Consider the following 25,894-nt stretch of genomic DNA (forward strand, 5'->3'; position numbering starts at 1 on the left):
GGGTGGAGGAGTTGAAGAGAATTGTGTTTCATGGTAATTTCTATTAGAGGCTGGGAATTAAGCTTCTGAAATATATTCTCTTAACAGCACTGTACAACATAGGTTCATAGGAATTACAAGGTATTTGAGTCAAAAGACCACATTCCTCTTGCGAACACCCACCCTTATGCTGCACCCCCCTTTCCTGAGAAGGGCAAACCAGATAAGCCAAGGGGTAAATTTATGGGAATCCATCTAGTCATTCTGGCTAGAGTTTTCTTTTTAATTTATATATTTTTAGGTGCTCTGCTGATTGCCTACTATCAACTCCCCAAAATGGAATGGCCAATTCATTTATCACGGGGCAAAAGCTGTTCCCAGCCCATTTGATTCCATGAAAAAAGCCAGTTATGGACCCATCACTATGGGAGCCATTATATCAGATTATTCTGCCTAATCCCTCCTCTGTTTGTGACATGAGCTCCATGTAACCACAGAGGGACCATGTATTCCTCCAACACAAAAGCCCACTTCCTGACATGCTTCTGCAAAAGTTATTGCACAGTCAAGACTTTATCCCGCTGAGCCACAGAGGTGAACATATCCAGACTACATCTGAAGGATGTTAGGGTAGTATATTGTTTATCTTGCAGAATAAGTCCATTCCAGAGATGAAGTGGACATCAGGTAATAAATGTATTCCTCCACTATGTTTTATTCATCTTCTGGTGGGGATTTAGATTTCTTGTTCTGGTGATAGCAGAGCCATTTGATTTACTAAACTAGAGAAGGTTTAGGAAAAACAGCATCCCTAATGACTCAGAATGCAAGCCATAGATCTGCCCATAACAGCCCATAAAACACGGACTAAATTGACAGTGCTTCAAGCTTACCTTGGTAGTTTAGGGTCTTTAAACCAGTAATCTTCCTGGTTAGGAACCGGGCACTTTCCAATTGCCTAATATGTCTAGATAGGTAACGTACCAAAAAGGGGGCATAACACTCTGTAATATATCTTATTAGGGCAGCATAAAAATGTGTGAACCTCTTTTGAACTAGAGGATATGCTTTAAGATATTAATTGTGCTCGAAAGAGTGATTTTCTGACCTTTGTAGATACATAATTGAATGAGAGGTTCCCACATCTACCTCACCACATAAAGATCAACATTCAAGGTGCATAGTTTATTAATAATGCCAGCATTGCAAATGATCTCAAATGCTTTTGCTGAATCTGGATAAACTGTGTAAACAGGATGACCTCTATTTACACTCTGAGAGACATTTCCAAAAAGGTTGACTAAGTTAAATAAACAAACTCTCCCTTTGACAAAGCCGAAACTGATTAGGGTGCAACCCAATAAGGTTTTTGATATCATAGTTAATGAGGTCACATATGTCGAATCAAAATAACTAAGGGTGGAAAGGGAAGACAGCATGCACACCAGTATCTGGCATTGCTTTGTTGTATGTTACATGCTTGCTTCAGTATAGGGTAACACGTATTGGCAAAAAAAAGTAATAATTCTTTCACTGATATAATCAGTACCATTTTTCTTTTTCTACTGCTCTGTTAAAAATTCATAGTATATTTTAAAATACCGAGTTGTTTTCTAGTTACTCATTTTGACAAAAAAGGCCATCTTATCTTAACCCTATGTTTGCCCACTAACTAGAAAAGCTCTCCTGGTTCACACACAGCTGTGTCCTGGATAACATACTGGTGACATACATCTGTGTCCTGGGTGACATACGGGTGACATGCAGCTGTGTCCTGGGTGACATACAGCTGTGTCCTGGGTGACATACAGCCGTGTCCTGCTGACATACAGCTGTGTCCTGGGTGACATACGGGTGACATACAGCTGTGTCCTGGGTGACATACAGCTGTGTCCTGGGTGACATACGGGTGACATACAGCTGTGTCCTGGGTGACATACAGCTGTGTCCTGCTGACATACAGCTGTGTGGTGTGTAACTGTGCAGGTGATTCTCAGCAGACAGATTTTTGAGCTTATTATCCAGCTCATCCTTGTTGCTGTTAAAGTGCCAAGTACAACTACTTACATTTTTATGAACATTACAAGTATTCACTGTAAGTGTCTTAGTTATTCTGTGCAGATTATAACTTCAGTTCAAGTAGGATGGTTTCCCTTGGTAGATTTAACTTGATGCAGCTATTTTGACTGCATTGCATAGAGTGAGATTAACTAATGAAACTGTTCTATAGTTATCCTGAGTTGACTTGATTTCTTCATTGCAGTTACCATGATTATCCTAACTGAATTGCAACCACTAATGGATCAATATTTTGGAGAATGTTTTGAGGTTATGTCTGATCTGATCTTTTTTTTTAAACAAGCATTCTTTCTTTCCTCCTTTCTGGTAATGTGAATGTATCTTTCTTTGTAGGAAACCGCGTGTGCCTACGTTTTGATAGTCACAGCTGTGTACTGGGTTTCTGAAGCAGTACCTCTTGGCGCTGCCGCCCTTGTTCCTGCCTTCCTCTACCCACTCTTTGGGGTTCTGAAGTCAAGTGAGGTAAGTCTTACATTTCCATTTCACTAGCTCCTACCTTTTTTACTACAGTTTATACACAGATAGGTACAGCATGGGATAAGCTGCACTATAAAAAAGTTCAAACCTAGTCAGTTTTGTAATTTATCATTGTCAGTGAAACCAGTTGCAAAATTTTTATGTGTAAGCTGACCTGTTTCCTGTTGATGGCTTGGAATATCAAAACCAGTTCAAAGCAGTTATTTTTTTAAACTAGTGACATCATACAAAATGTCTAGATGCTCAAGTATGTTATGAATATTCCTAGATGGCTCAAGTCAAAATTGACTCATGGCAACTCTATGGGTAGGCCCCACAGGGTTCTCATGGCAAATTATGGAAGTAGATTGCCAGGCCTTTCTTCCGTGCAGATACTGCTGCTAACCAGTTGTGTCTCAACCGGGTTTCAAACCTAGGTATATCAGTTGGCAATCCTGCACCTTAACCTCTGTGCTATTGGTCTGGGAGGAATATTCTATCATTATATTATTTAAATAATAGTATGCAACATTATAATCCATTCTAGCTAATTTTTGGTCATGTAAGTTTACCATTATTTAGTATTCCCGTTTTATAATGGCTTACTATAGTGCAAGAACAGTAGAATGTTTTGCCCAGAAACGGGTCTATGACATTTCGTTGAATCTTAAAATAGCGAACGCCTTTTTAGCAAAGCTACCAATCGAACAGAGTTTTCAGTGAAATTTTTCCCAGAGCAAGGCAATAGTTGGCCACCATTTGGAATTTGCCCTTTTCCCCATTGTAGTGTGATCTTGGAGTTGGTATATTTAGTTAAAGAAGTGTGGGGGGTGTAGCCCCCCACCTGAGTAGGTATTAAGTTTTATTTTCTTCTTCATCACTAGGGTGGCCTACCATTGCCTTGCAGTAAGAAAACTTTCGCTGAAAAGTCCATTCGATCGGTGGCTTCGCTAAATAGGTATTTGATGAAGAGGTGTTTGCTATTTTAGGATTTAGCGAAATGTCATAGACCCACCCAGAAACATGTGGTCTTACTCATGCAGCTATTCTCAGGGCTCATAACATTTGTTGATAAATCTTACAAAGATTGTCTCCCTTATCATGTAACATAAAATAAAAACAAATAATCTATCTATATGATTGGCTGTTTTATAGCACTGTGGCTGTAAAGCTGGAAATCTGACCTGGACTCCCATCAGCTCCAAATGACATACTGTGTGACCTTGACCAAGTTTCAATTAACTTTCTTAATTTCCTGGGACACTTCTAAAAATGAAGTCCTTACTCAATCACATCTAACTGGTAAATAAAATAAAAAAAAAAAAGTTATTTAGGTCCCTGGGATAAAGCTGGGTGATTCAGCAGTGCAGCAATTAGCAGTGCCTGGTACCCAGGGGTGGTCTTGGTTGATGAGCTTTCTGTCCAGAGTCTGCATGTTCTCCTGGGTCTGCATTGCCAGCATGTTTTCTTCCAGATGTTCTAGTTTCCTCTCCTATCCTAAAGAAGTGCTGTGGGTGAGCTGTCAATTCTCTAAATTTGCTGCAGGTATATGCATGAGTGTGTTTGTGCATGTATCCCCCTATTTAGGGTTGGCACCTCATTCAGAAATAGTTTCATTGCAATGGGATGATTTTGTGTCTGGACAGGATCTTGCCTTCCTGGACTCTGAACTGGCTTAAGGGGTAAATTGGAAAATGAAAGAATGAATAAAAGTATAGTTTTCTATTTCAGATAACCCTAAAGAAAACATGAAATAATTGAGTAGCATATATTATACCTCCAGTATAGGCAGTAAATGGTTTTAATGCATATAAAAACCCTTGGAATCTTTTGAGACCCTAGAAAAGATGTAGCATCTGCCCTAATTATTTACTCATTAAATGATGAAACAAGTTTCATCGATTCTTTATGTAGTTATATTTTTGTTGGTATAGCTGCTTCTGTACTAACTGCATATTATCTCCTCTTTGCCTGAACTAAGTTACTACCAGACTCAACTGCAGAGTGTTATCATCTTTGGCACAATTAAACTAGAAAGTTTTAAATGCATTGGTGCTCTCTGGATTACCAGTCAATAAGGAAATGCATGTTTTAGCAGTATGCTGATTAGTTGTTCTTCCCAGTGATACCACATACACAGTGAGTATTGTCTTTAACTATTTAGTAGAGCTGTGGTTTGAGCCACGTGGCTAGCACTGAGTATTCACTGTGAAGTAAAGTACGATGTGAAACATCTGATGGCGGCTGTCTTGTGGGGTGCCTCTCAGTGCTAACCTGAACTTTTTGCATTAACTGATAATATCTCTGCAGATCGTACAAGGTATCAGAAACAAACCTATACTGGACACTGATGCTTTTTTAATGTGATGTGGCTGTTCTGCTTCTGTTTCATGTCCAGATGTGCCCTGTCCGTAGGTTAACAGTATATATGAGATTCATGTCCAGATGTGCCCTGATCGTAGGTTAACAGTATGAATGAGTTTCATGTCCAGATGTGCCTAGTCCGTAGGTTAACGGTATGAATGAGAAAGACAAACATACAAGTCATTTAGTCCGCCATTTGTCTCATTCTTAAGTCGATCACAAAACAAAATAATAGTTCTGTTAATCTGCACAATCATTCTAATTGTTGAGCTTGTAGGAATTGACTTGTTTTGTGCTCCAGTGAACCATAGAAGTACTTTTTCATTTCTCTCTTCAGTCAGTATTATGGACTTTATAGCTGCCAACATTTCTAAGTTGCAGCTTGTGGGTAAACCTCTCCGAAAACGTCCTAGATTCAGCATTTTGAATTATATCTCATTGCATGTGATCTGACAAAACAGAAAGGATGAAATGTACTATTGTTTTGTTCTTCATGTCACAGGGTTACAACCATGAAGATATTTAGAACATTTTAGAGAAGGGAAATATAAACTTGCAATATGCAAAATAAATTCCAAGAAAACTCTAAGCCAAAGAAATGCCTATCATGTGGAAATTATTTTTTTTATAAAAAATCAATGGATTCAGGAGGAAGTTGATGCCTTTGTCACTAATTTAATGCACACAGCAGAAGAATGTGAATTTGGCAGTTTTGCTGCCTCACTGCTAAGAGCCAGAATAGCCTGTAGAATCTGAAATACTAGTTAAGCTGACTGTTACAAAAAGATGGTTTAATGTTGGAAAAAGTAATTTTTTCTATCATGCAAGTGAGCTGTCAATTACGTATTTTAAAAGCAGTACAGATGAGCTCATACTGTATAAAAGTATGCAGAAAAATGTGACAACATTGCCTATATTCATTAAAAATAAAAAATAAAAAAAAAAAATATATATATATATATATATATATATATATATATATATATATATATGTTCAGCATAATGGATGCCAGCAGGATCCCCCCAAACTATCCTTCCAAGAGGGTGTCTGGTAACAAGAAGGCAGGAGCTATATACTGTGCAAACACTCTTAGACATGAAAGAGCACACTGTACAGTTAAATGTTACATCAGTAGATTATGTGTAGGCAATGATCATTGTGACAGTGTATGTCTGAAATAGCAAAAATACAAAGCAGCAGAAGCAAATGGACAGTCAAAACCTGAAATGTTTATAGACACAGTAGAAGCACACTCCATGAAATGTAGTGCATGCGAAACACACGTAGTCTGTTCAGATGTGTGCAGATTACTAATTCTGAGAAGGAGAGCAAATGGTATCTTGTTTGAAAATCCATAATGGCAGAATCTATATATAAAATGCTTTTAAACTGCAAGCTGAATAAGTCCCCATCCATGTCACTGTCTTGTTCTTGGCACAAAATAAATCTACTGCAGTAAGTCTGGTTGAGCTGTGTGTTCAAAACACAGTACAGATTATGGTTTCATTTTGTTGCTTTGCAAACTCTGCTAAACAAGCAAATATATTGGTCAGAGACGCATGTGTGACTTTTGGACATGATACACACCTGGATCTGAATGAAATAATGATTGAAGGTTTTAAACTCAACAAAGACATATCACTTCTTTTAACTATATGAGATATTTGTTGAATAAGAGTGATTTATAGCCAGATGCTATCATGGTTCATGCAATTATGAATATGTAAAAAGCCGTCTCTTAGATAATTCTTGGGCATAGTGTAACATATAACAATATTTATTTCACACTTGTCATAGATCACTACACAACTGGTAAAGTTGCTGGAATATGATTCAGCATGGTGTTGGTCAGAATAAAAAAAGAATTACACATTGCTAGAGGTTAGTGACAAAGGCACAAACTGAAATACTATTATGTGACACTAAAAACAACTCTACAAGTTAATGCTTCTCGCCAAGCATTATGAGTAGATATTTTACAAGAAGGGAGACCAGTGACTTATTCATCAAGGATACTGATGGATTTGCTATGTACAGGGAGAAAGAGAGGTCTGCAATCATCTTTGATTGCCAAAAGTTCCATAAGTGCATACATGGGAAAAGCTTCAGCTATCATATCCTGTTCTAAAGGCATTTCCACCATTTTGTTAAAACTATCTCAACCAGGGGACATTGTTGCTTCTAATTTCTAAGTGATACTTGCCAGAGTAAGGACAATGATCAGATGTATTCAGAATATAAATATTACATTTTATTAAGAAAAGCCACTCAGATATTTAGATTATAAATAGTTCATCATAATGTTTAATGTAATAAATCATGAATCTGCTGCAACTAGTACATGACTCGCATTGCTAAGGTCATAACCCATATCTCTACTTGAATATGTGCAGCTGTGTATACTGTTCAGATTAGGATCTCTATTTTCAGTTAAAGAGGACATGTCTCACATGTTAGTATTCTTTATGTAATTTGTGGGGGCAGGAAAGTGGGGCTAATTTTTCAGTCTGGAATAGAGGTTAGAAGCTGAAAACATCTAATGTCGTTCTTGTAGTATACCTTGATGTGCTACCCTGAACTGTTTGCATTAACCTTTACTTTTCTACAAATTTGCCAGATGAGAGATACCCACAGACATTATTAGGAAGGCACTGAATTCTAAATGATTCCCTGCTAACCAAAAACAAAAAAACATTCAGTTTGGTGAATGACTTTTCCCAGACTCTGATATAATGTCAAACTAGTTCTCCTGGCATGTTGCAGTGGTGGGGTGGTGGGTACATCCAGGCCATGGCATGCTGCTGTCATCTTCTATATTAAGTTCATACTGTTCTTAAGAATGGAACCAGATGTAATGATTAATGTATCAGTGCAGTCAAGACTGCAAGCATGTCATAGAATTTCTGTTAGCGCATTACAAAATGTTCAACGAACACTCTTTATATAAGACAAATTTAGCTATCCAGATGTTTAACTACTTGATAAACTATGATGAGCATTCATTGCTTTATCACTCTTAACCCTACTATGGGATCCCTCCTGAAGGAAAAATGGCTCCCTGTCACACCTTGCTCAGTTTTACTAATTTTTACCTTTGACTTTATTCTGCTGAATACCTACCGTTCCTCCTTTGAAGCTAAATCGAAACTAAAGTCCTCCCCATCTTTACTCAGAACTCTGGACGATAACATATTTACACTCATATTTCTCCACCACTACTGCCTGCCTATTGCAGAATCAAACTTAACAAAATTATGCCATCAAATTGGTGCCAACTCCGTTGACAATAGAAAATAAATTAAATTACACACACCACCTCAAACACTCCTGCATCTACAACTTCTTTACTGACAATGACTAAAGCCACATTTCTCATCTGACATAACAATAGTAGAGTCCATCTCTTCTTTACTGTGGACATTGTACTCGTGTAAGTATGTAGAAATGTCACATGGTTTGTTACAGTGATGTCTTCAGCATACTTGGCTTAATATTTATTTATTGACATTTGTTGACCGGGAAAGTCCACTGGGCTTGAGACCCATTTTCAGTGAAGGCCCAGGGAGAAAAGCTCCAAGTTACATGAAAATCGTTACATGAATTTGTAAGGAAACAAAATAATTATAAAGCAAGTGCAATAACAGGAAACTTTCTAAACAGCAAATATGCTGTAAAAAGGCACAATACAGTAAAAATGGAACATTAGCATGTAGGAAAATTATATAATAAATAATTACATAAATAATGCATCTATCTTGTTACACTGAGCTCCTCTGTATATTTGGCTTGATACTCTTGCAAATACATAAATGATATATTTTGCTTATTCCACTGTCCCACAAACGTATTATTAACTTGGTCATACATGTATTGCTAACCTTGTGCATATTATCAACATAATCACAAACTTTTCAAGCTTTTTTTTTTAAATATGCAGATTTTATTTTGGGGAGGGATTCAGTTACTGGCTAGTAAACATACCTCTTAGTCTCCTACAGCAAGAAATCTGGTCAAAGCCATAAGCAATGGGGGGACAAAGGTCCAAAAAATAGGGACAATTTTTAAATATTGCTCTTATAAACTTAGAAAGTTGATAGAATAACAGGATTTCTATATGCCTGAATTTTCTGAATGATATGAAGTCTAAAACCCAAATGCCTGTCATTATGGTTTGATTTCCATTCTTAGTAATTTGCCAGTCATTTGCCATAAAAAGAATGATGATGATGATGAACAGACCAAAAATATAAGGCAAAAATCTGGACATTCTGTGAAAATCTGTACAGTTGAGAAGTATGCTAGTAAATACATTGCCTAGATGTCAGCAAAGAAGAAATTTTGAAAATCTGAGAGAAAATCAACCAGAAAAGGTGAATAAAAAACACTGTCTGGGAATGATTCTGCAGTTGTTCATCAAAAAACAGTTTGAACTTCAGATATGATTCAAGAGATGGCTTCCAGTAATTTAGAGGGAAAAACTAAATTAAATGTACTTAGAGTTGATTAAAATAAATGAAACATTGGAGGAATACATCAATTTAAACAAAATGATGAAAAAATAAAAGAAGCTTTAACTAGCCATTAAGATGAACTAATAAAACTGCAAAAAAATCAGTTTGACATGAAGAAAAAGTTAGCTGAATATGAGGATTCTCAAGAACTGCTTAAAAATAGAAGAGTTAGAAGACAGAGCACCCATAGAAAACCTGACATTTTCTGCTGTACCAGAGAAACTGGAAGGAACAGACTGCATTAATTTTATGAAAATAAAATGCGCAACTGGACTGGTTTTCCACAGCAGAATTTGTTAATTGAAAGGGTGCATCGAATGTATGCTCCAAACCTGGCCATGAGAAAGCAGCCAACACCTATATTAGTAAATATGCAATCATACAAGCAGAAAGAGTTGATCCTGACAAAATTGTGACAGAAAGGCAAAGTATTAAAAAGTGGAGACAGTAGTGTGTTTGTAGAAAATTATTATTCACTGTACATCAGGCAGAAGAGAAGTACATTTCTCCCAACAATCAGGAGCTGTTTAGAGACACGTGCGAAATTCAAGCTTCTGTATCCAATTGTCTTCAAGGTATTTTTTTTCTCTCTCTCTTTTTGTTTTTGGAGGATCAAAGTCAATTTTTGATGTAGAACAGGCTAAGAAGGAAATAAATAAAAAAAAGCTTAGCCAACAAAAACGGAGTCAGCAAGCAAAAGGGGACTCTGCTTCTTATTCTTCTGATGGTAAGATCCATAAAGAGACTTTGCCAGTGAAATCTTTTCCAGTGTTCCAAAAGAAAATGTTTGAGAGACAAAAAAGCACAGAGGTTGGCTAGAAGAATTAGCAGTACCTTGAACTTGAACCAGAGTATGGTGTTGTGAGATGGAGATGAACAGGAATACCAGCAACTCTGAAATTAGTGAATAAAGGTAAGACTATAGATCATCTTAACACATTTTTGAAATATGGTTTTGCAGGAGAAAGTGGCTGAAAAACATTATACGTTTGTTGACTTTGTTAAACTTGTGAGTGAACTGTAAAGCATATATTCCACTTTATAATGTTTAGAAGGACATTAAAAGGGGGAAATTAACTGTTAGTAAAACATTTTTGTTCTTATTGGTATTTGTATAAAATAATTCATGATATAAATTGCTGTTATATATATAGCAAAACAGTTTAGTGTAGTGTGTAGTCAGGGGTATTTTAAATGTGGGGGGGGATCTTTTTGGTGACCTTTGTATGTGTGAAAGACATTAAAATAAACAAATACTTTTAGTTGTAAGAAATATAGGCTTTACACTATAACAAGCGAGTACTGCGGTGGTGGTGCTGCAGTAGCGTTGTCACCTCACAGACGTTGCCCGTTCGATTCTCCGTTAGAGCGTCTTCTGTGTGGTGACATGCATGAATGGGCGTTCCTTCGTTGAAGGATGTGCGTTAGGCCCGGCAAGCCAGCACGTAAAAATCTACTGCCAATCATGAGCGGACCAGAGTTCCCCTGTGGCGACCCCTAACCGGGAAAAGCCAAAAGACACAACAACAACAACAACACTATAACAAGAGAAAAAAGGGTGGACTAAAGCAAGTTTAATATTCATATGCTCTGATCTTGGGCTCCTGGGGTAGGGGTATGGTGTAAAAGTGCACTGATTATATTATATGTAGAATTAGGATTCTCTTTTTATTTTACAAGGGTGAATGCCTAGATTACTACTTTTGGCTTAAGTTGTAAACGGGTATTTTTATATGCATGTAGGCTTTAAAAATATGGCAAAATGATAAAAGCCATGAAAATGCTAAGCTTCTTACAACTGCAAATATATTGTGTTTTCCATTGGCAAATGTTCAGTGGAGTCAAGGTGTGTGCAGCTGGGGGCAGCTGTCTATTCTTTTCTGTGTGAAATTTACAAAGACTCATTGATGAATATATTGTCAAAATTTGTTTCCGCAGTCACTGACTTTTTAACCAGGATTCAGTCACTTTGCTAAGGATGACACCATAGTATAATGTTATGGTAACTGAATATTACTCAAACTTCTTACTCCTAATGCTATACATGATGTTTAATAAGCCCCAATTATAGTGGCTTAAAGAATTATTGATTGGCCACCTGCTACCTCTAAAAAAGTACCCCTTTAAGGAGGCCTGCTGCTAAAGCCCTTCAGCTTGAAACTAATAGATGCCCATCCCCACTTGCAAAAGGTAGTCTAGTTATTTGCATATTCAAATCAAAGCACAGATCTTTAGAGTTCATATGTTCAATACACAGTGCTCAGGCCCTAAGACCATCCAAGAACACTGATTCCCAGAAGTCTGGGACCCATTCTTCCATCCATTTGTCACTATTTTCCTTAAATATCGCAAATGATGATGTGCAATGTGTCTGTAATGGCAATTTATTCCACAATATTGGTATTCCTTCAGCTGCACCAGAGACCGAGGTCAGCTGAATCATAGGCAAAGCATTATCTCTGTATGGCATGGAGCCAAGCATCATCCTGTTCCTTAGTGGCAGCCAAATATTAATATCCCAAATGACAGAATGACAGCTGAGAAGTAGGTGTGTGCTAAATGTCCCTGTTATATCCAGAGTACATGATAAATAGAACACCTGAAATACTTTTCCCAATAGCTTGCTACTTCATTGGCAGTGACAAGAGTAACAAAAATTGGAGGTGCACTGCAGTATTCAATACTAGGGATGCATTGTTTTCAGGCCATATAGAAGTCTCTGGAATTACTTTAATTAAAAGATGTTAAGTATGCTTTTCTCTGATGAAATTTAAATACCATGTCAGGAGAGAACTAGACCCAAATGACCCTCAAGTATGAAATGTACTAAAAAAAAGGTGTTGCTTAAGGCTTTATATGCCAGGAGTCTGTCTGATGAAGATATGTATAAAGTAATCCCTGTTATTATAAGCATATGTCTAATGGGGTTAATGTGATGACTTGGAATTGTAAACTGAAGTATTCTATATAGTTATTGAACTAAGTGAATGTGGAGTAATGCTTGTTTCATTCTGAAGCACACCGCTGATGTACAGGGATAAAGCCCTAACCACGACTTGGGTAACCCATGCTCAGTTAGCTGCCTGGGTGTCTGTTAACAGCAGGTAAAGGGTAGGTGTGCATTTTCTCAGGAAACAGGGGGGTGGATTGGGCCCATCCTGTTCCAAAGTCTCTCAGTAGAAGGGCAGCATCACAAATCAACCCCAAAAGCTAATCACTTTCTTTGCACATCTGAAAGAGAAAACATAATTTACAGTTTGATACAGTCAGACTGTCCCTGATCAGTTTGATACAGTCACACTGTCCCTGGTTAGTTTGATACAGTCACACTGTCCCTGATCAGTTTGACACAGTCACACTGTCCCTGATCAGTTTGACACAGTCACACTGTCCCTGATCAGTTTGACACAGTCACACTGTCCCTGATCAGTTTGACACAGTCACACTGTCCCTGATCAGTTTGACACAGTCACACTGTCCCTGATCACTTTGACACAGTCACACTGTCCCTGATCAGTTTGACACAGTCATACTGTCCCTGATCAGTTTGACACAGTCACACTGTCCCTGATCACATTGACACAGTCACACTGTCCCTGATCACTTTGACACAGTCACACTGTCCCTGATCACTTTGACACAGTCATACTGTCCCTGATCAGTTTGATACAGTCACACTGTCCCTGATCAGTTTGATACAGTCACACTGTCCCTGATCAGTTTGATACAGTCACACTGTCCCTGATCAGTTTGACACAGTCACACTGTCCCTGATCAGTTTGATAAAGTCACACTGTCCCTGATCACTTTGACACAGTCACACTGTCCCTGATCAGTTTGATAAAGTCACACTGTTCCTGACGAGTTTTGTCAGTGATCAGTCAATGATGATCAAGTAACTCTGCTACGCTTCCATACAAAAAACATGCCTCCTCATCCCTACTCTAAAATATACACACCTTGAGTACACTTCAGATGTCTGATTGTGATGAAAGTGAAAGAAATAGCAACCACTGTACTGTATTTCAGTTTGTTCCTCAAACATCTGTAAACTGCCCCTAAAAAGCTATATAAATGTTTTTTTTCACAGTTATCATGTCACTACTCTTTGCTTTCACATGTATCATGTGAAAAAAAAATAGCCACTTCTAATAACTGGTTGTGAAGAAAGTGAAATACATAATTGTCACAATAAAGTATAAAATCTTATGGATTACAGGCACATATACTGCCCTCCAACAAACCATGTCAATGATCACTCAGCAGTGATTATGAAGTTGCCCCGTGCTTTTACATCTTGCCTGCCTCCATACCCTGCACCCAGAAGGCAGCCATGTTTTATGCTGTTAGACGGTGATGGAAATGCCAGAATGTGCACCATTCTCTCCTCAACCAAACAATATCAACAATTGTTTCATTGTGATTATATAACTACCCTTGATTATAGATATTGACTACCCCCAAAGATAGAAATGAGAAGTTCTGTGAATGAATAGCTTGATATCTTACTTCCTGATTTAAACTGACATTCATTCTATCAGGTAGCTATGTGGTAATTATTTCCTTAGTGCAATTCCTTTACTAGAAAATTATTTACCCAGTGACTGTCCTGAAAATGGGCAGTTTATTTTAAAACTGTTTTTCTACCATTTATAGAATAAAAAAAAAAACACAAGCAAAAACAAGTTATCTTGGGACCCATAATTCTGACTTTTCCACGGTCCTGATAGAACTTGAGATGCATGGTTAATAGATTAATAATTCTCTGTCCTGAATCTTCTTCCACTAAAGCTGGAGAGAAGGAAGATGGGTTTGCCCGTTCTGAGGGACTGGAATTGTGGCCCCTGCCTAGTTCACTCATGAGTTTGTCCATTCTGAGGGACATTGATTGTGGCCCCTGCCTAGTTCACTCATGAGTTTGTCCATTCTGAGGGACATTGATTGTGGCCCCTGCCTAGTTCACTCATGGGTTTGTCCATTCTGAGGGACATTGATTGTGGCCCCTGACTAGTTCACTCATGGGTTTGTCCATTCTGAGGGACATTGATTGTGGCCCCTGCCTAGTTCACTCTGCTGCTGTAATGACAGGACATCAGCTAGAGAGAGTGGAGGCCCATCATGACATTAGGAGTCAGTGCCAGGAAAGACATGGGCATGGCCACCTGAGCTGGAGATGGAAGTCCCTGTTGGCACATGTAGGGGAGCCTGAAGGCATGGGCAAGGGATTATGGAGGGCACTTCCAGTGAGGCTAATACTCACATCACCACCAGGGTGGGGGGTAAAGCCAAAAATAAAATATTCTCATTGCTTGGTTGTTGGACAATGAGATCACAAAGCACCCTCCTGGCTGTCTGAATGAGGACCCCTCAGAGCAGTGTCTGATTGAGGCAGGTTTTGATAATAACCAGCAGGCATGGGGTCAAAAACAGTACAAAAATAACTTCCTTCTTGTAACCCCCACCAGGTTAGACTTTTTACAGCTGACACTCACAGCTTACCAGCACAAAACATTTGACACCGAAATTCGAATATGCTTTATCCAAACTTCACATTATTTTCAAACAACACTCCCTAACATTTGTAAAGTCTTTACTTTGGCCAAACTACAGAAAGTATCAATATGGCCTTATTAGTAAAGCACCACATTTCTTATCAGTAAAAGAAAAGCCACCTTGCTATTCTCCATTACAGTCTACAAACTTTCATTTAATAGCTTCTGCCCTCTGGAAACCAACTAGTTATCCATAGCTAAAGATCACCTGCTAAGGTTACAAAACACAGAAAAGCAGACTTCATATAGATTGCCTTTTTGCCTCTCGCTTAGAGTGTGTATTCAGTAAGCTTGCCCCACAGAAATGAGCACTTTTCCTTATTTCAGTAGATTTTTACTCACACTATCATCCTTTAAAAATGTATTCTTCAACCATTTCAAGGTATAAGCTATAAATGCTTCAGAGTCATGAGCTAATTAGCCACATTTCAACAACACATCACTACTTTTATTTATAAAAATAAAATAGGTTGTTGTTTCCAGGCATAAGATAAATGCTTCAAAGATATGAGTTAATTCCCCACCTTTTATCTTAATGCCATCTTATTAAATAAACTTGTTTCTCAGTATTTTTATATGATTTTGAATTCCTTCAACTCATCTTCTGATAGACCCCTTACTAAGCCATGCTAGCTTCACCTTTTACAGTACATTATTTCTGACATGCTACACTCCCTATACATATCATACACTAGTAACGCTTTCATCTTTTTTGCTTACATCTTTGTGATATCCTTCACTTCATCCTCTGATGTATGTTCCAGACATTATTATACATTACAATGCTTTATGGAACAAGCTTTTTACTTCTGTGACTTAAGGACTATTGTTCATAATATAGGAAACTCTTTTTAGGGCGATCCCTAACCAGGAAAAGCCGAAATACACAGCAACAACAACTCATTCAGTCCCTTGTTTTTTTTTTTTGAGAGTGAATTGTGTTTTGAACAATACATTAAAATATTTTCTGTAGTCTTGTATTAAATGCCACTGGACTGAGCATGGCTGAAAAAAAGGGTCAGTTAGATCATTTAACTTCCCAGTTAAAATATAACAATAAGTAGCTATGATAATTTTCCCGTTTAGAACTGTAATATTTCTGTCTTAAGTAGTACGGTGTTATTTTATCAGTGCTATTTGGTAAATATTTGTTATCCTAGTACTCATGAACCGTAAAGTGAAGGAGTTTCATATTCAAAGTTTGACTTCCTGACGCTGAACTTCCCGGTCACTATTTTGCACAGGTAATCACTGCTGGTTGGGTTTCTCTTTGTGTACCTGCAGGGAGTTTTCTCTGTGGTTCTTTGCCCATGGAGGTAGTATATGTAATGGGATGTGAAGGTAATGTTATTTTTGTTTTTTTATAACAATGTTTCATTGAGTTGAAGCTTTCGCCAGCTTCTCACCCCGATGGACTTGACATGTGATGAAATGTAGGAAAACCTTAAGTATTTATGTAAAAACCCAATTCAACACTTCCCCACACTGTTATGCTATAGTTCAGTGTTTACAATCAAGTAGCTGTTTTAATCATATATTGTGTCTAAACATATAAGTTATTAATTTGTATGCTTTTCATTGTTAAAAAACTCCACTTTCATCATGCCTTGATGGGGAAAAAAACTGTATGACCTTTTGGAAGATAATTAAGAATTTGTATTAAATGATAACATGAACAAAATAAGTGTATCCAGATCATACAATGTTCTAAGCACAGTGCAGGCTTAACAATAACAGCAGAGAAGCAGCAATTAATTTTTATGTGAATTTGGCCACGTGGTAGCTGCAGCCATGTAAACTGAAGTCTGCATAAAAACATTTGACTGCAATTCTGGAAATTTTGACTGAGCTTGTGGAAATTTAAATGTTATGAGTTGGAAGAAATGCAGATGTGGCAGTGGAACAGCCAACCGAAGAATTAAAGAAATCCTACTCATCTAATCTAAAACCAGAGCTAAATGATATCTGATATCAGGAATAAACAAAAAAAAAATCAATAATTCTACCCACATCTGGCAATAAGAAATGTTCTAAATGATTTTATTGCTATGACACTAAAAATAAGAAGCTATTGGTTACACTGCCTCATATTTTATAATTATGCAATATTAGTTAAGTTCTAATATTCTCTTGAGATATAGGATGCATATAGTTAAATTTCATAACTATTTACAATTAAAAAATATGCGGGTTGATCGTTCAGGTGTTTCTGACTTTCACTATCTTAGCTCCATTCATTCACTCTTTGGTACATGTTGATTTTACTGAGTTTCTATTTTCATTACAGATTTATAAATGCGTTCCATTATGGTAGCTATTTCTAGCTTCACTCATTCATTCTCCTCCAATAACAAAGCATGGTTGTACACATCTGTTGGTAATCCTGAAGGCACAGAATGACGACCCTGCACAACCTGTTTGATATATTACACTTCAGGCGCAGTTATTAAGGGCAAAACTGGTAAACAGTAGTAACCATCAGCATGCCCATGCACGAGTATTGTAGTAACCATCAAAATGCCCATGCACGAGTATTGTAGTAACCATCATCATGTCCATGCACGAGTATTGTAGTAACCATCAGCATGCCCATGCACGAGTATTGTAGTAACCTCCCAGCATGCCCATGCACGAGTATTGTAGTAACCATCAGCATGCCCATGCACGAGTATTGTAGTAACCATCAGCATGCCCATGCACAAGTATTGTACTAACCATCAGCATGCCCATGCATGAGTATTGTACTAACCATCAGCATGCCCATGCATGAGTATTGTACTAGCCATCAGCATGCCCATGCACGAGTATTGTAGTAACCATCAGCATGCCCATGCATGAGTATTGTAATAACCATCAGCATGCCCATGACGAGTATTGTAGTAACCATCAGCATGCCCATGTACGAGTATTGTACTAGCCATCAGCATGCCCATGCACGAGTATTGTAGTAACCATCAGCATGCCCATGCATGAGTATTGTAATAACCATCAGCATGCCCATGACGAGTATTGTAGTAACCATCAGCATGCCCATGACGAGTATTGTAGTAACCATCAGCATGCCCATGCATGAGTAATTGTAGTAACCATCAGCATGCCCATGCGTGAGTAATTGTAGTAACCATCAGCATGCTCATGCGTGAGTAATTGTAGTAACCGTCAGCATGCCCATGCGTGAGTATTGTAGTAACCATCAGCATGCCCATGCGTGAGTAATTGTAGTAACCATCAGCATGCCCATGCAAGGGTATTGTAGTAACCATCAGCATGCCCATGCACGAGTATTGTAGTAATCATCAGCATGCCCATGATGAGTATTGTAGTAACTATCAGCATGCCCATGCGTGAGTAATTGTAGTAACCATCAGTATGACCATGCACGAGTATTGTAGTAACCATCAGCATGCTCATGACGAGTATTGTAGTAACCATCAGAATGCCCATGCACGAGTATTGTAGTAACCATCAGCATGCCCATGACGAGTATTGTAGTAACTATCAGCATGTCCATGCGGGAGTAATTGTAGTAACCATCAGCATGCCCATGCATGAGTATTGTAGTAACCATCAGCATGCCCATGACGAGTATTGTAATAACTATCAGCATGCCCATGACGAGTATTGTAATAACTATCAGCATGCCCATGCGTGAGTAATTGTAGTAACCATCAGCATGCCCATGCACGAGTATTGTAGTAACCATCAGCATGCCCATGACGAGTATTGTAGTAACCATCAGCATGTGTATATACACATACATATATATATATATATATATATATATATATATATATATATATATATATATATACATACATATATATATATATATATATATATATATATATATACACATATATATATATATATATATATATATATACATATATATATATATATATATATACATATATACATATATATATATATATATATATATATATATATATATATATATACATATATTTAAATTAACAACAGTTCCTTTCCAATAGTAAAGTGTGAACAAGCAGGGTGCTGTGTGCATTTTCATTAACATTACAATCGCAGTTACATAAGGTAAATTAGTGAGACAGTAATAGCCTTGTGGTGCCATGTGCATACTAAAAGGGATCGTGTGCAAAAAGGGATTGTGTGCAAAAAAGGGATTGTGTGCAAAAAGGGATTGTGTGCAAAAAAAAAAAAAAATTTAAAATATGGGGGAACCGGGAAGGATGAGAGTCATGCTGTGATGATTCTAATATAAACACGTAACTTATGAGTCTTTGCCTCCAAAGGTAAGTAAAGAAGGGCACGGAGGAATGTGGAGGAGTCAGGTAGAGAGTCCTACTATGCTTTGGTATCAGTGTGTGTGTGTAGAGAAATGTGTGGGTATGCCACCTGATGGGGACGTGGGAGGAATGCGGTGTGGACTTCTGGTTTATAGCTGAATTTATTATTTTCAGGGGAGTTCATTTTCCATGTCATTGTCTAGAAGTTAAATTATTTCAATTTCTATAAATTCCTAGCTGTTGACCTGGTAGTTTTGGAGAGGCAGTTCAAAGAAATGTGACTCGATGATATGAGTTGTCGATATAGTAAGATTTCAATGACCTGGTCTCAATGAAATGAAATTCTATGTTGTGGTATTTCGATAAGGTGAAGTAAAAATATATATACACACACACACACACACACACACACACACACACACACACACACACACACACACACACACACACACACACACACACACACATCTGGTCAATATATGCAGAAGGTCAACAAATCGGAAAGATCAGCAGTGCTCCGAGTAGGGGAATATTCCCTTTCCCCAGGTATTGTGTGATCTCAGAGTTAGTATATATAATTAATAGGGAGCGTGGGGGTGCAGCCCCCATGTGGTAAGCCCCCTGCAAAAAACAATGGTGTGTGTGTGTGTTTGTGTATGCACCAAGGGTCTTTCTCAGAGTATGCATGGTAATGTTTCAACATTTGGTTTGTCAACCTTTTGTAATCAAAATTTGAGAAGTCAACGTATGGGCCACTCCACTGAAGAAGCAGTTGTGTAGGCCATACAGGTTGTAGAAATGCTTCTTCATGAAAACTGGAATTGTCAGTTATTTTTAGTTGTGAACCAGTTCACTAAATTTTTTCAGTATTGTGCAGTGAGAACACAGAAGTTAAGTTGGTATATTTAGAAATGTATATACTGCCTTTACTTTAGTCCAGTTTCATTTAGTCTTGTCTGAATTGTAGAACAAGATTATGTAACATGGGTGTGGGGGGGGGGGGTAAGAAAATTTTTACTTATCCTCACTGTTATGTGATCAAGGAGTTAATGTATACGGGGATGTAGTCACGGGGAGGGTGCAGGCAGATTGCACCCCTGCAAACATGTTTATTTTTTTCTTATTTTCAGTGAATTAGTTTTGATGGTTACTTTCTAGAAAATGAATGTTCCATGAAGTCAGATATAACCATTTTACCCTTGCCAAGAAATCTGCCCTTATTGTCCTTGTGTCCTTGCTGGGGTCATTGCTGAATCCAAGGATGAGCCATTTATCCAGTTAAAAAATAAGAAAATAAACATTCTGTATCATAATTCTAATACTTTTTGCTCTAGTCCTAGTATTGAAGTTATCTATGCAATATCTCCTTCTGGTTTACAAAACCAAAATATAGAATAGGTTAATTGTTTAGCCATTCTACCACTGTATCTACATGCAAACTGCACCTTTAACGATGATTGTAAATATGTAAAAATAAGGGAATTCATATTGCCTGTATTTGGCTCTTCTTGTTTAGTGATACGGTCTGGTCTCACTCGTTCTCTTTCTTATGACTTGCTTCTGACTGCTAGAGTGATCTCAAAGATAGCCACTCATACTCACGCAGTTTTCAAGGTAAAGGGGAAAATGAAAGTAGGTTACCAGGCCTTTCTACCGTATCACACATGCACATACACACAATTTAGATTCCCCGATCCACTTTATGCTTCTCTTCGAAATATAAGAGGAACCAAGAGTATCTGGAGAAAACCCCTGTGAAGACATCAACAAATAGAAATAATCGAATGCCTCTTTCTGATATCAATTTGCTCTTCGTTAATAGATCATATTATGCAAGCAAGCTTACTGCTCTTTATTTCACATAAAATAACTCCAGCTGCAGTCTGCAAATGTATAAATAATCTAGTAATCCTTCAGATCAGAAAAGCTAGAGTATTTGTGAATGTAAAATGAATGAGTGAGGTAGCAGTGCAGAATGAAATGGTCAAAATACAGAGCAACAATTCTTCAGCTGTTGTGTACCTAAAAACCTTAACAACATTATTCATCTGCAGTGTAATATTGTTTATAGTTCAACCATGTTAACATAGTAGCGATAAGTTTCCAGGTATTCAAATCTGAAGGGTTACCAGTTAATTAGATACTAAAGAAAGATTTGATTCCTTTGAGTTGTTATAAAGTTTTGCTTATTTTTCCGCTCTAGTGTTAATGTTAGAAAAACTCAAGCCCTGTTATGGAAATTTAACCAGTCATAGAGATTAATGGTTAAAGTCATGTCTTTGTAGAGAAGTGCTCAGTTTAGTTACTTAGAAGTTCAGCTGGCCTCTTCAGTACAAGGAGCAGTGGGGGTTATATATGAAATGGCATTAAGTGTCAGCATTTCTTCAATAAATAGAAAATGTTCCCCAAGTTCTTTGATAAAATAAGGAAGTTGCCTCAGTCATTTCTGTAAAATGAGCAGCAGGGCCATAGTAACCTAGGAAAAGGTAACCCAGTCAAAGGATAATAGGGAACAGGGGGGACCACAGATGTTTGGATTTATTGGAGAACAGTGGAGCTAAGGGTTTTTGGTTTATAGACTACTCTGGGATATGCATCTTCCTTGAAACGTGGGCCACCAGAATTGTATGTCTATGGAAATCTATGTTAAGTCATTGCTCTGGAAAAGGAGACGAGCAGTAGGCAATGTTTATAAAGGGAATCTCAGAAGCATTACATCAATCTTTAGAAAAGCGAGAATAAGGTGGATGAAGGACTTAACTGTTATTGAATGTTATTTGAAGAAGGCACCCGAGTATCAATGTTTACTCCAATGGATCCCAGTGCACCAGAAACTGGTGTACTGACATCAGCTGTTTAATGCTCCTGAAATGATTTTGTGGCAACAGGCTCAAAATAGCATGACTATTTCATATTTAGACTGTTCTCTAATTTATATATGAAGGTTGTGCAACCAATAGAGATTTTGTTTCACCGCAATAGTTTACTTTTCTATAATACTCTAAACACCTGTAACTTAGAGTGGAGTTTTATTTATATTCTTACAAAACTTTACAGATTACATGTAATTTAAACATTCTCTAACATTAAGCGTAACAGACAAATGGACTAGGATTGTAAAAATCCCTACATCAATGCAGGGGTGCAAAATCGCTTATAGGGCTCCCAAACTGGCAACTAAATTAAGGACATTTCATACATCAGGCTGGAAGCAACCTCACAAGAATGTCTGTACTCCAAGGAGGCTTAGTGTAATATAAGCAGAACTATGAAATATGTTGAGATGCGAAGAACGTGATATAGGTACGTGGATGAATATATTTGGACCTGCCTGAAACAACACAAGTTTAGACAACAGTTTTAAACAAGGTTATTTATTTAATATTTGTTGACTGGGAAAGTCCAGCTATTACAGAGCCTATTTTCAGCAAAAGTATAACAGAGAAGTTTTGTCACCCTTGATAAATTTTCTGAGTTTCCCAGGTGGTTAATTATAAATGAGTGTTTTTAAATTTAATTTTGTTGTTTGCCAAAAAGGCAATCACAAGGCAATGAATGACTAGATCTCCCAAAAAACAAAAGATCTGCAGGTGTTACAGCATGTAGCTGAAAGAGAATCCTGCAGGCTTATCGAGTTATCTAAATATAGCTGTAGGAGTAAATGGTTACCTTGCACTTAACGGTATAGTGATTATCACCCAGTGTAAGATAAAAGGATTGTTTTTTTCTTCTTTTAAAGGTAGATCAATTAATCCAAAATTTTAATGGTATATTAGTATGCATATTAGAACTCTGGTATAAGCTGAATTTAACTATGGTTGCTTAAACATTGTTGTTTTATATTTTGTGTTTTTTATATTATATATACACATATATACACATATAAATACACACACACACACACACACACACACACACACAAATGCAAAATAAAAACATTTCTGTGGTCCTGTGTGGCACAGAGGCATAGCAAGTAGCATTGTCGCCTCTCAGCAAGATGTTCACTTGTTCAATTCTCATCTAAGCTGCCTTCTTTGTAGAGTCTGCACATCCTCTCTGTATTCATGTGGGTTTTCTCTAGGTGCTCCAGTTTCCTTCCATATTCCAATCACAATGTAGTAGGTGGATTATACACTGTAAACTGGACACAGATGTGAGTGCATGTGGTTGTTATGGAAGAACATCAGTGGCAGGGTCAGCCACAAGGTGGTGTGAACAATGGCTCTAGACGATTATCACTGTTGATATGACATCCTGACCCCATGTGTAAAAATGGGAAAAGGGGTGATGTTGAATGGATGAATTAATTTTCTGTGGGTGTGTCATTGCCACAACAAAAAGTGTTCTTCTTACACGTTTAAATAAAGTGAGTGTCAAAAGGACCACTACAGGTAGAAACTATAGAACATATTTTATATTGTCATAAATTTTGATACAGTCCAAATCTGCCAGCACCACAATTGCAGACAACGGTTAATTTTATTATTTTTTTTCTGCTCCTGAAGCCCTCATGGGGAAGACATACTTACATGAGCTTGGTTTCGTAGAAAGTTACTTTTGCCCATAAGGCACTGTGAAGGCACAGCTGATAAGATTATATTGCCTTACTCTATACTGTCAGATCACAATTCATTCATTCACTTAGAATATATTTGCAATATACATATATATTATGGGTGCTCATAACCCAGATAAATGTATGTTTGGTCGACGACTGCCTTACCAACTACATATGTTTACTGTAGGTTTTTAACAGTAAAATATTGCATGCACTTAGGCTGCTACTTAGTGCATGAGTACTGACACGTCATCATCAGCATTTCTGCCATTTTGATGTTGACATTCTTCATTTTTTATATATATATATATATATATATATATATATATATAGAGAGAGAGAGAGAGAGAGAGAGAGAGAGGTCTCCTTCTGTTTCTCAAAAATGCACTTTATAATTTGAACCCACTTAAGCGAAAGTGCACTACATCGGAAGTGCACTTTCTTGAAAGACGATTCGCCAAAACACCTTACAGTGGGGATAAGGAAATGTATCCTTTTCCCCACTGTAGTGCGATCTCTGAGTTAGTATATTTAAGTAGGAGGACTTGTCCCCCTGCAAAACAGTGCTTACAGTACTTTTTTTTCCCCCGATTCGGTGAATTGGCTTTTGCGAAAGTGCACTTTTGATGTACTGCACTTTTGCAGAAGTGAGGTTTTACTTTTCTTTTTCAAAATTGTGAAATTTTAATAAAGAAAAGTAAATTCATATATATATATATATATATATATATATATATATATATATATATATGTGTGTGTGTGTGTGTGTGTGTGTGTGTGTGTGTATTATAAGTTTTAATCCTGATTTAATTTCCCCAAATGCTTAGCTTTTTACATTCCTTGATAGGAAGAGACCTTATCCTAAGTCAGGTATAATCAAACTTCATAACATTAATATTTTTCAGTCTTTGATGTTAGCCAAGAGTGCTCTTCTCAGGACCTGTATACCTATCAAACTCCTAGAGCAAGAAATCTAGACAAAGCCAAAAATAATGGTGGGACAATGGCCCAAAATAGAATCAAGTTTTAAATATTGCTCTTATAAACATAAAAGTTGATAAAATAAAAGGTTTTGAATTAGCATGCATTTTCTGAAGGATATGAAGCTTGAATATCAATTGTGTATCATTATTTAGTGACTTCCGTCTTCAGTGAGTTACCTGAAAACCACAAATTTAATATGGAACAAAACAAAAACATGATGCAAAAATCTGGACAATCGAGTAGTATACGTGCAGTATACCCATAACTGCCTCCTTCTGCAGTTCATACATAGTTATATGCTTTGCCAACGTGTTTAAATACAATTGTAACTTATTTTTTATTAGATCTATTGCTCCTATTATGACTCAAGCTGTCTGAATATCTTTCATCCACATTGCTCTCATTTCTACTTGCAAATCCTGGTATTTTAAGACTTTGCGTCTCTCCATATGCAAAATGTATGTATAGTTAGTAATGTTTTTCAAATGTCAGAATAAAGTGGTTATCTTTCAACCATTTCCTACTTTATAGGCACAGACTTAAAAGCAGAGATTAATAGCTAATTTGCATTGTGCAGGAAATGTTTGAAGGTTAAAAACATTGGAAATTAAAGTTTAGCCTTTATTTTTTATGAAATGTCTTCCTTTGCCATATGCTAAATATCACATGCACACTTTGCTCTGACCAGATTTCTTCCAGTAGTAGAACTACCACCTCAGGTCTCCCATGAAAAGAGGCCACTAGCCTAATGGGGTTAACCAAGTCAACAAAGGATAAACAAACAAGTAAAATAAAATAACAAACCATTTTAATTTAATATATGGGTTTTTATTTTTACTTTAATGTTACACTTCATGGCAAAAATGTCTACATTTTTCTGTGACAATGCTGATTTTGACTTTTGGTATGATTCTCTGAAGAAAAGTATATCCCCCAGGGCTCCCTGAAAAATATACATAATTGTGTACAATAGTCAAGAGGATTTCAAGACCATAGAATTTCACAGACTACAGCTGCTTATCCACTAGGTCAGCAAAACAAATGGACAGAAGAGAAAACGTGAATAGGAAAGAGGCTGGCATGTCAGAGAGCCATGTGGTATAAAGCAGTACAACACCAGATCCTACAGCGATAACTAC

At 37.2% G+C, this 25,894-nt stretch overlaps 1 protein-coding gene across 3 annotated transcripts in view; it reads left to right on the forward strand.

The window, feature by feature from the left end:
- SLC13A4 (solute carrier family 13 member 4) overlaps positions 1–25,894 on the forward strand; it is a 378,128-nt gene that overhangs the window by 55,881 nt on the left and 296,353 nt on the right. For all 3 annotated transcript variants that reach the window (XM_044087466.1, XM_044087465.1, XM_044087467.1), the window contains exon 2: positions 2,392–2,520. In XM_044087466.1, the coding sequence (XP_043943401.1) occupies positions 2,392–2,520 (129 nt within the window). The remainder of the gene's footprint in view (positions 1–2,391; positions 2,521–25,894) is intronic.

Source organism: Protopterus annectens, chromosome 11.part0 (assembly GCF_019279795.1).
Source record: "Protopterus annectens isolate FY-2018-M chromosome 11.part0, PAN1.0, whole genome shotgun sequence".
In the NCBI taxonomy this organism is placed as follows: domain Eukaryota; kingdom Metazoa; phylum Chordata; order Ceratodontiformes; family Protopteridae; genus Protopterus; species Protopterus annectens.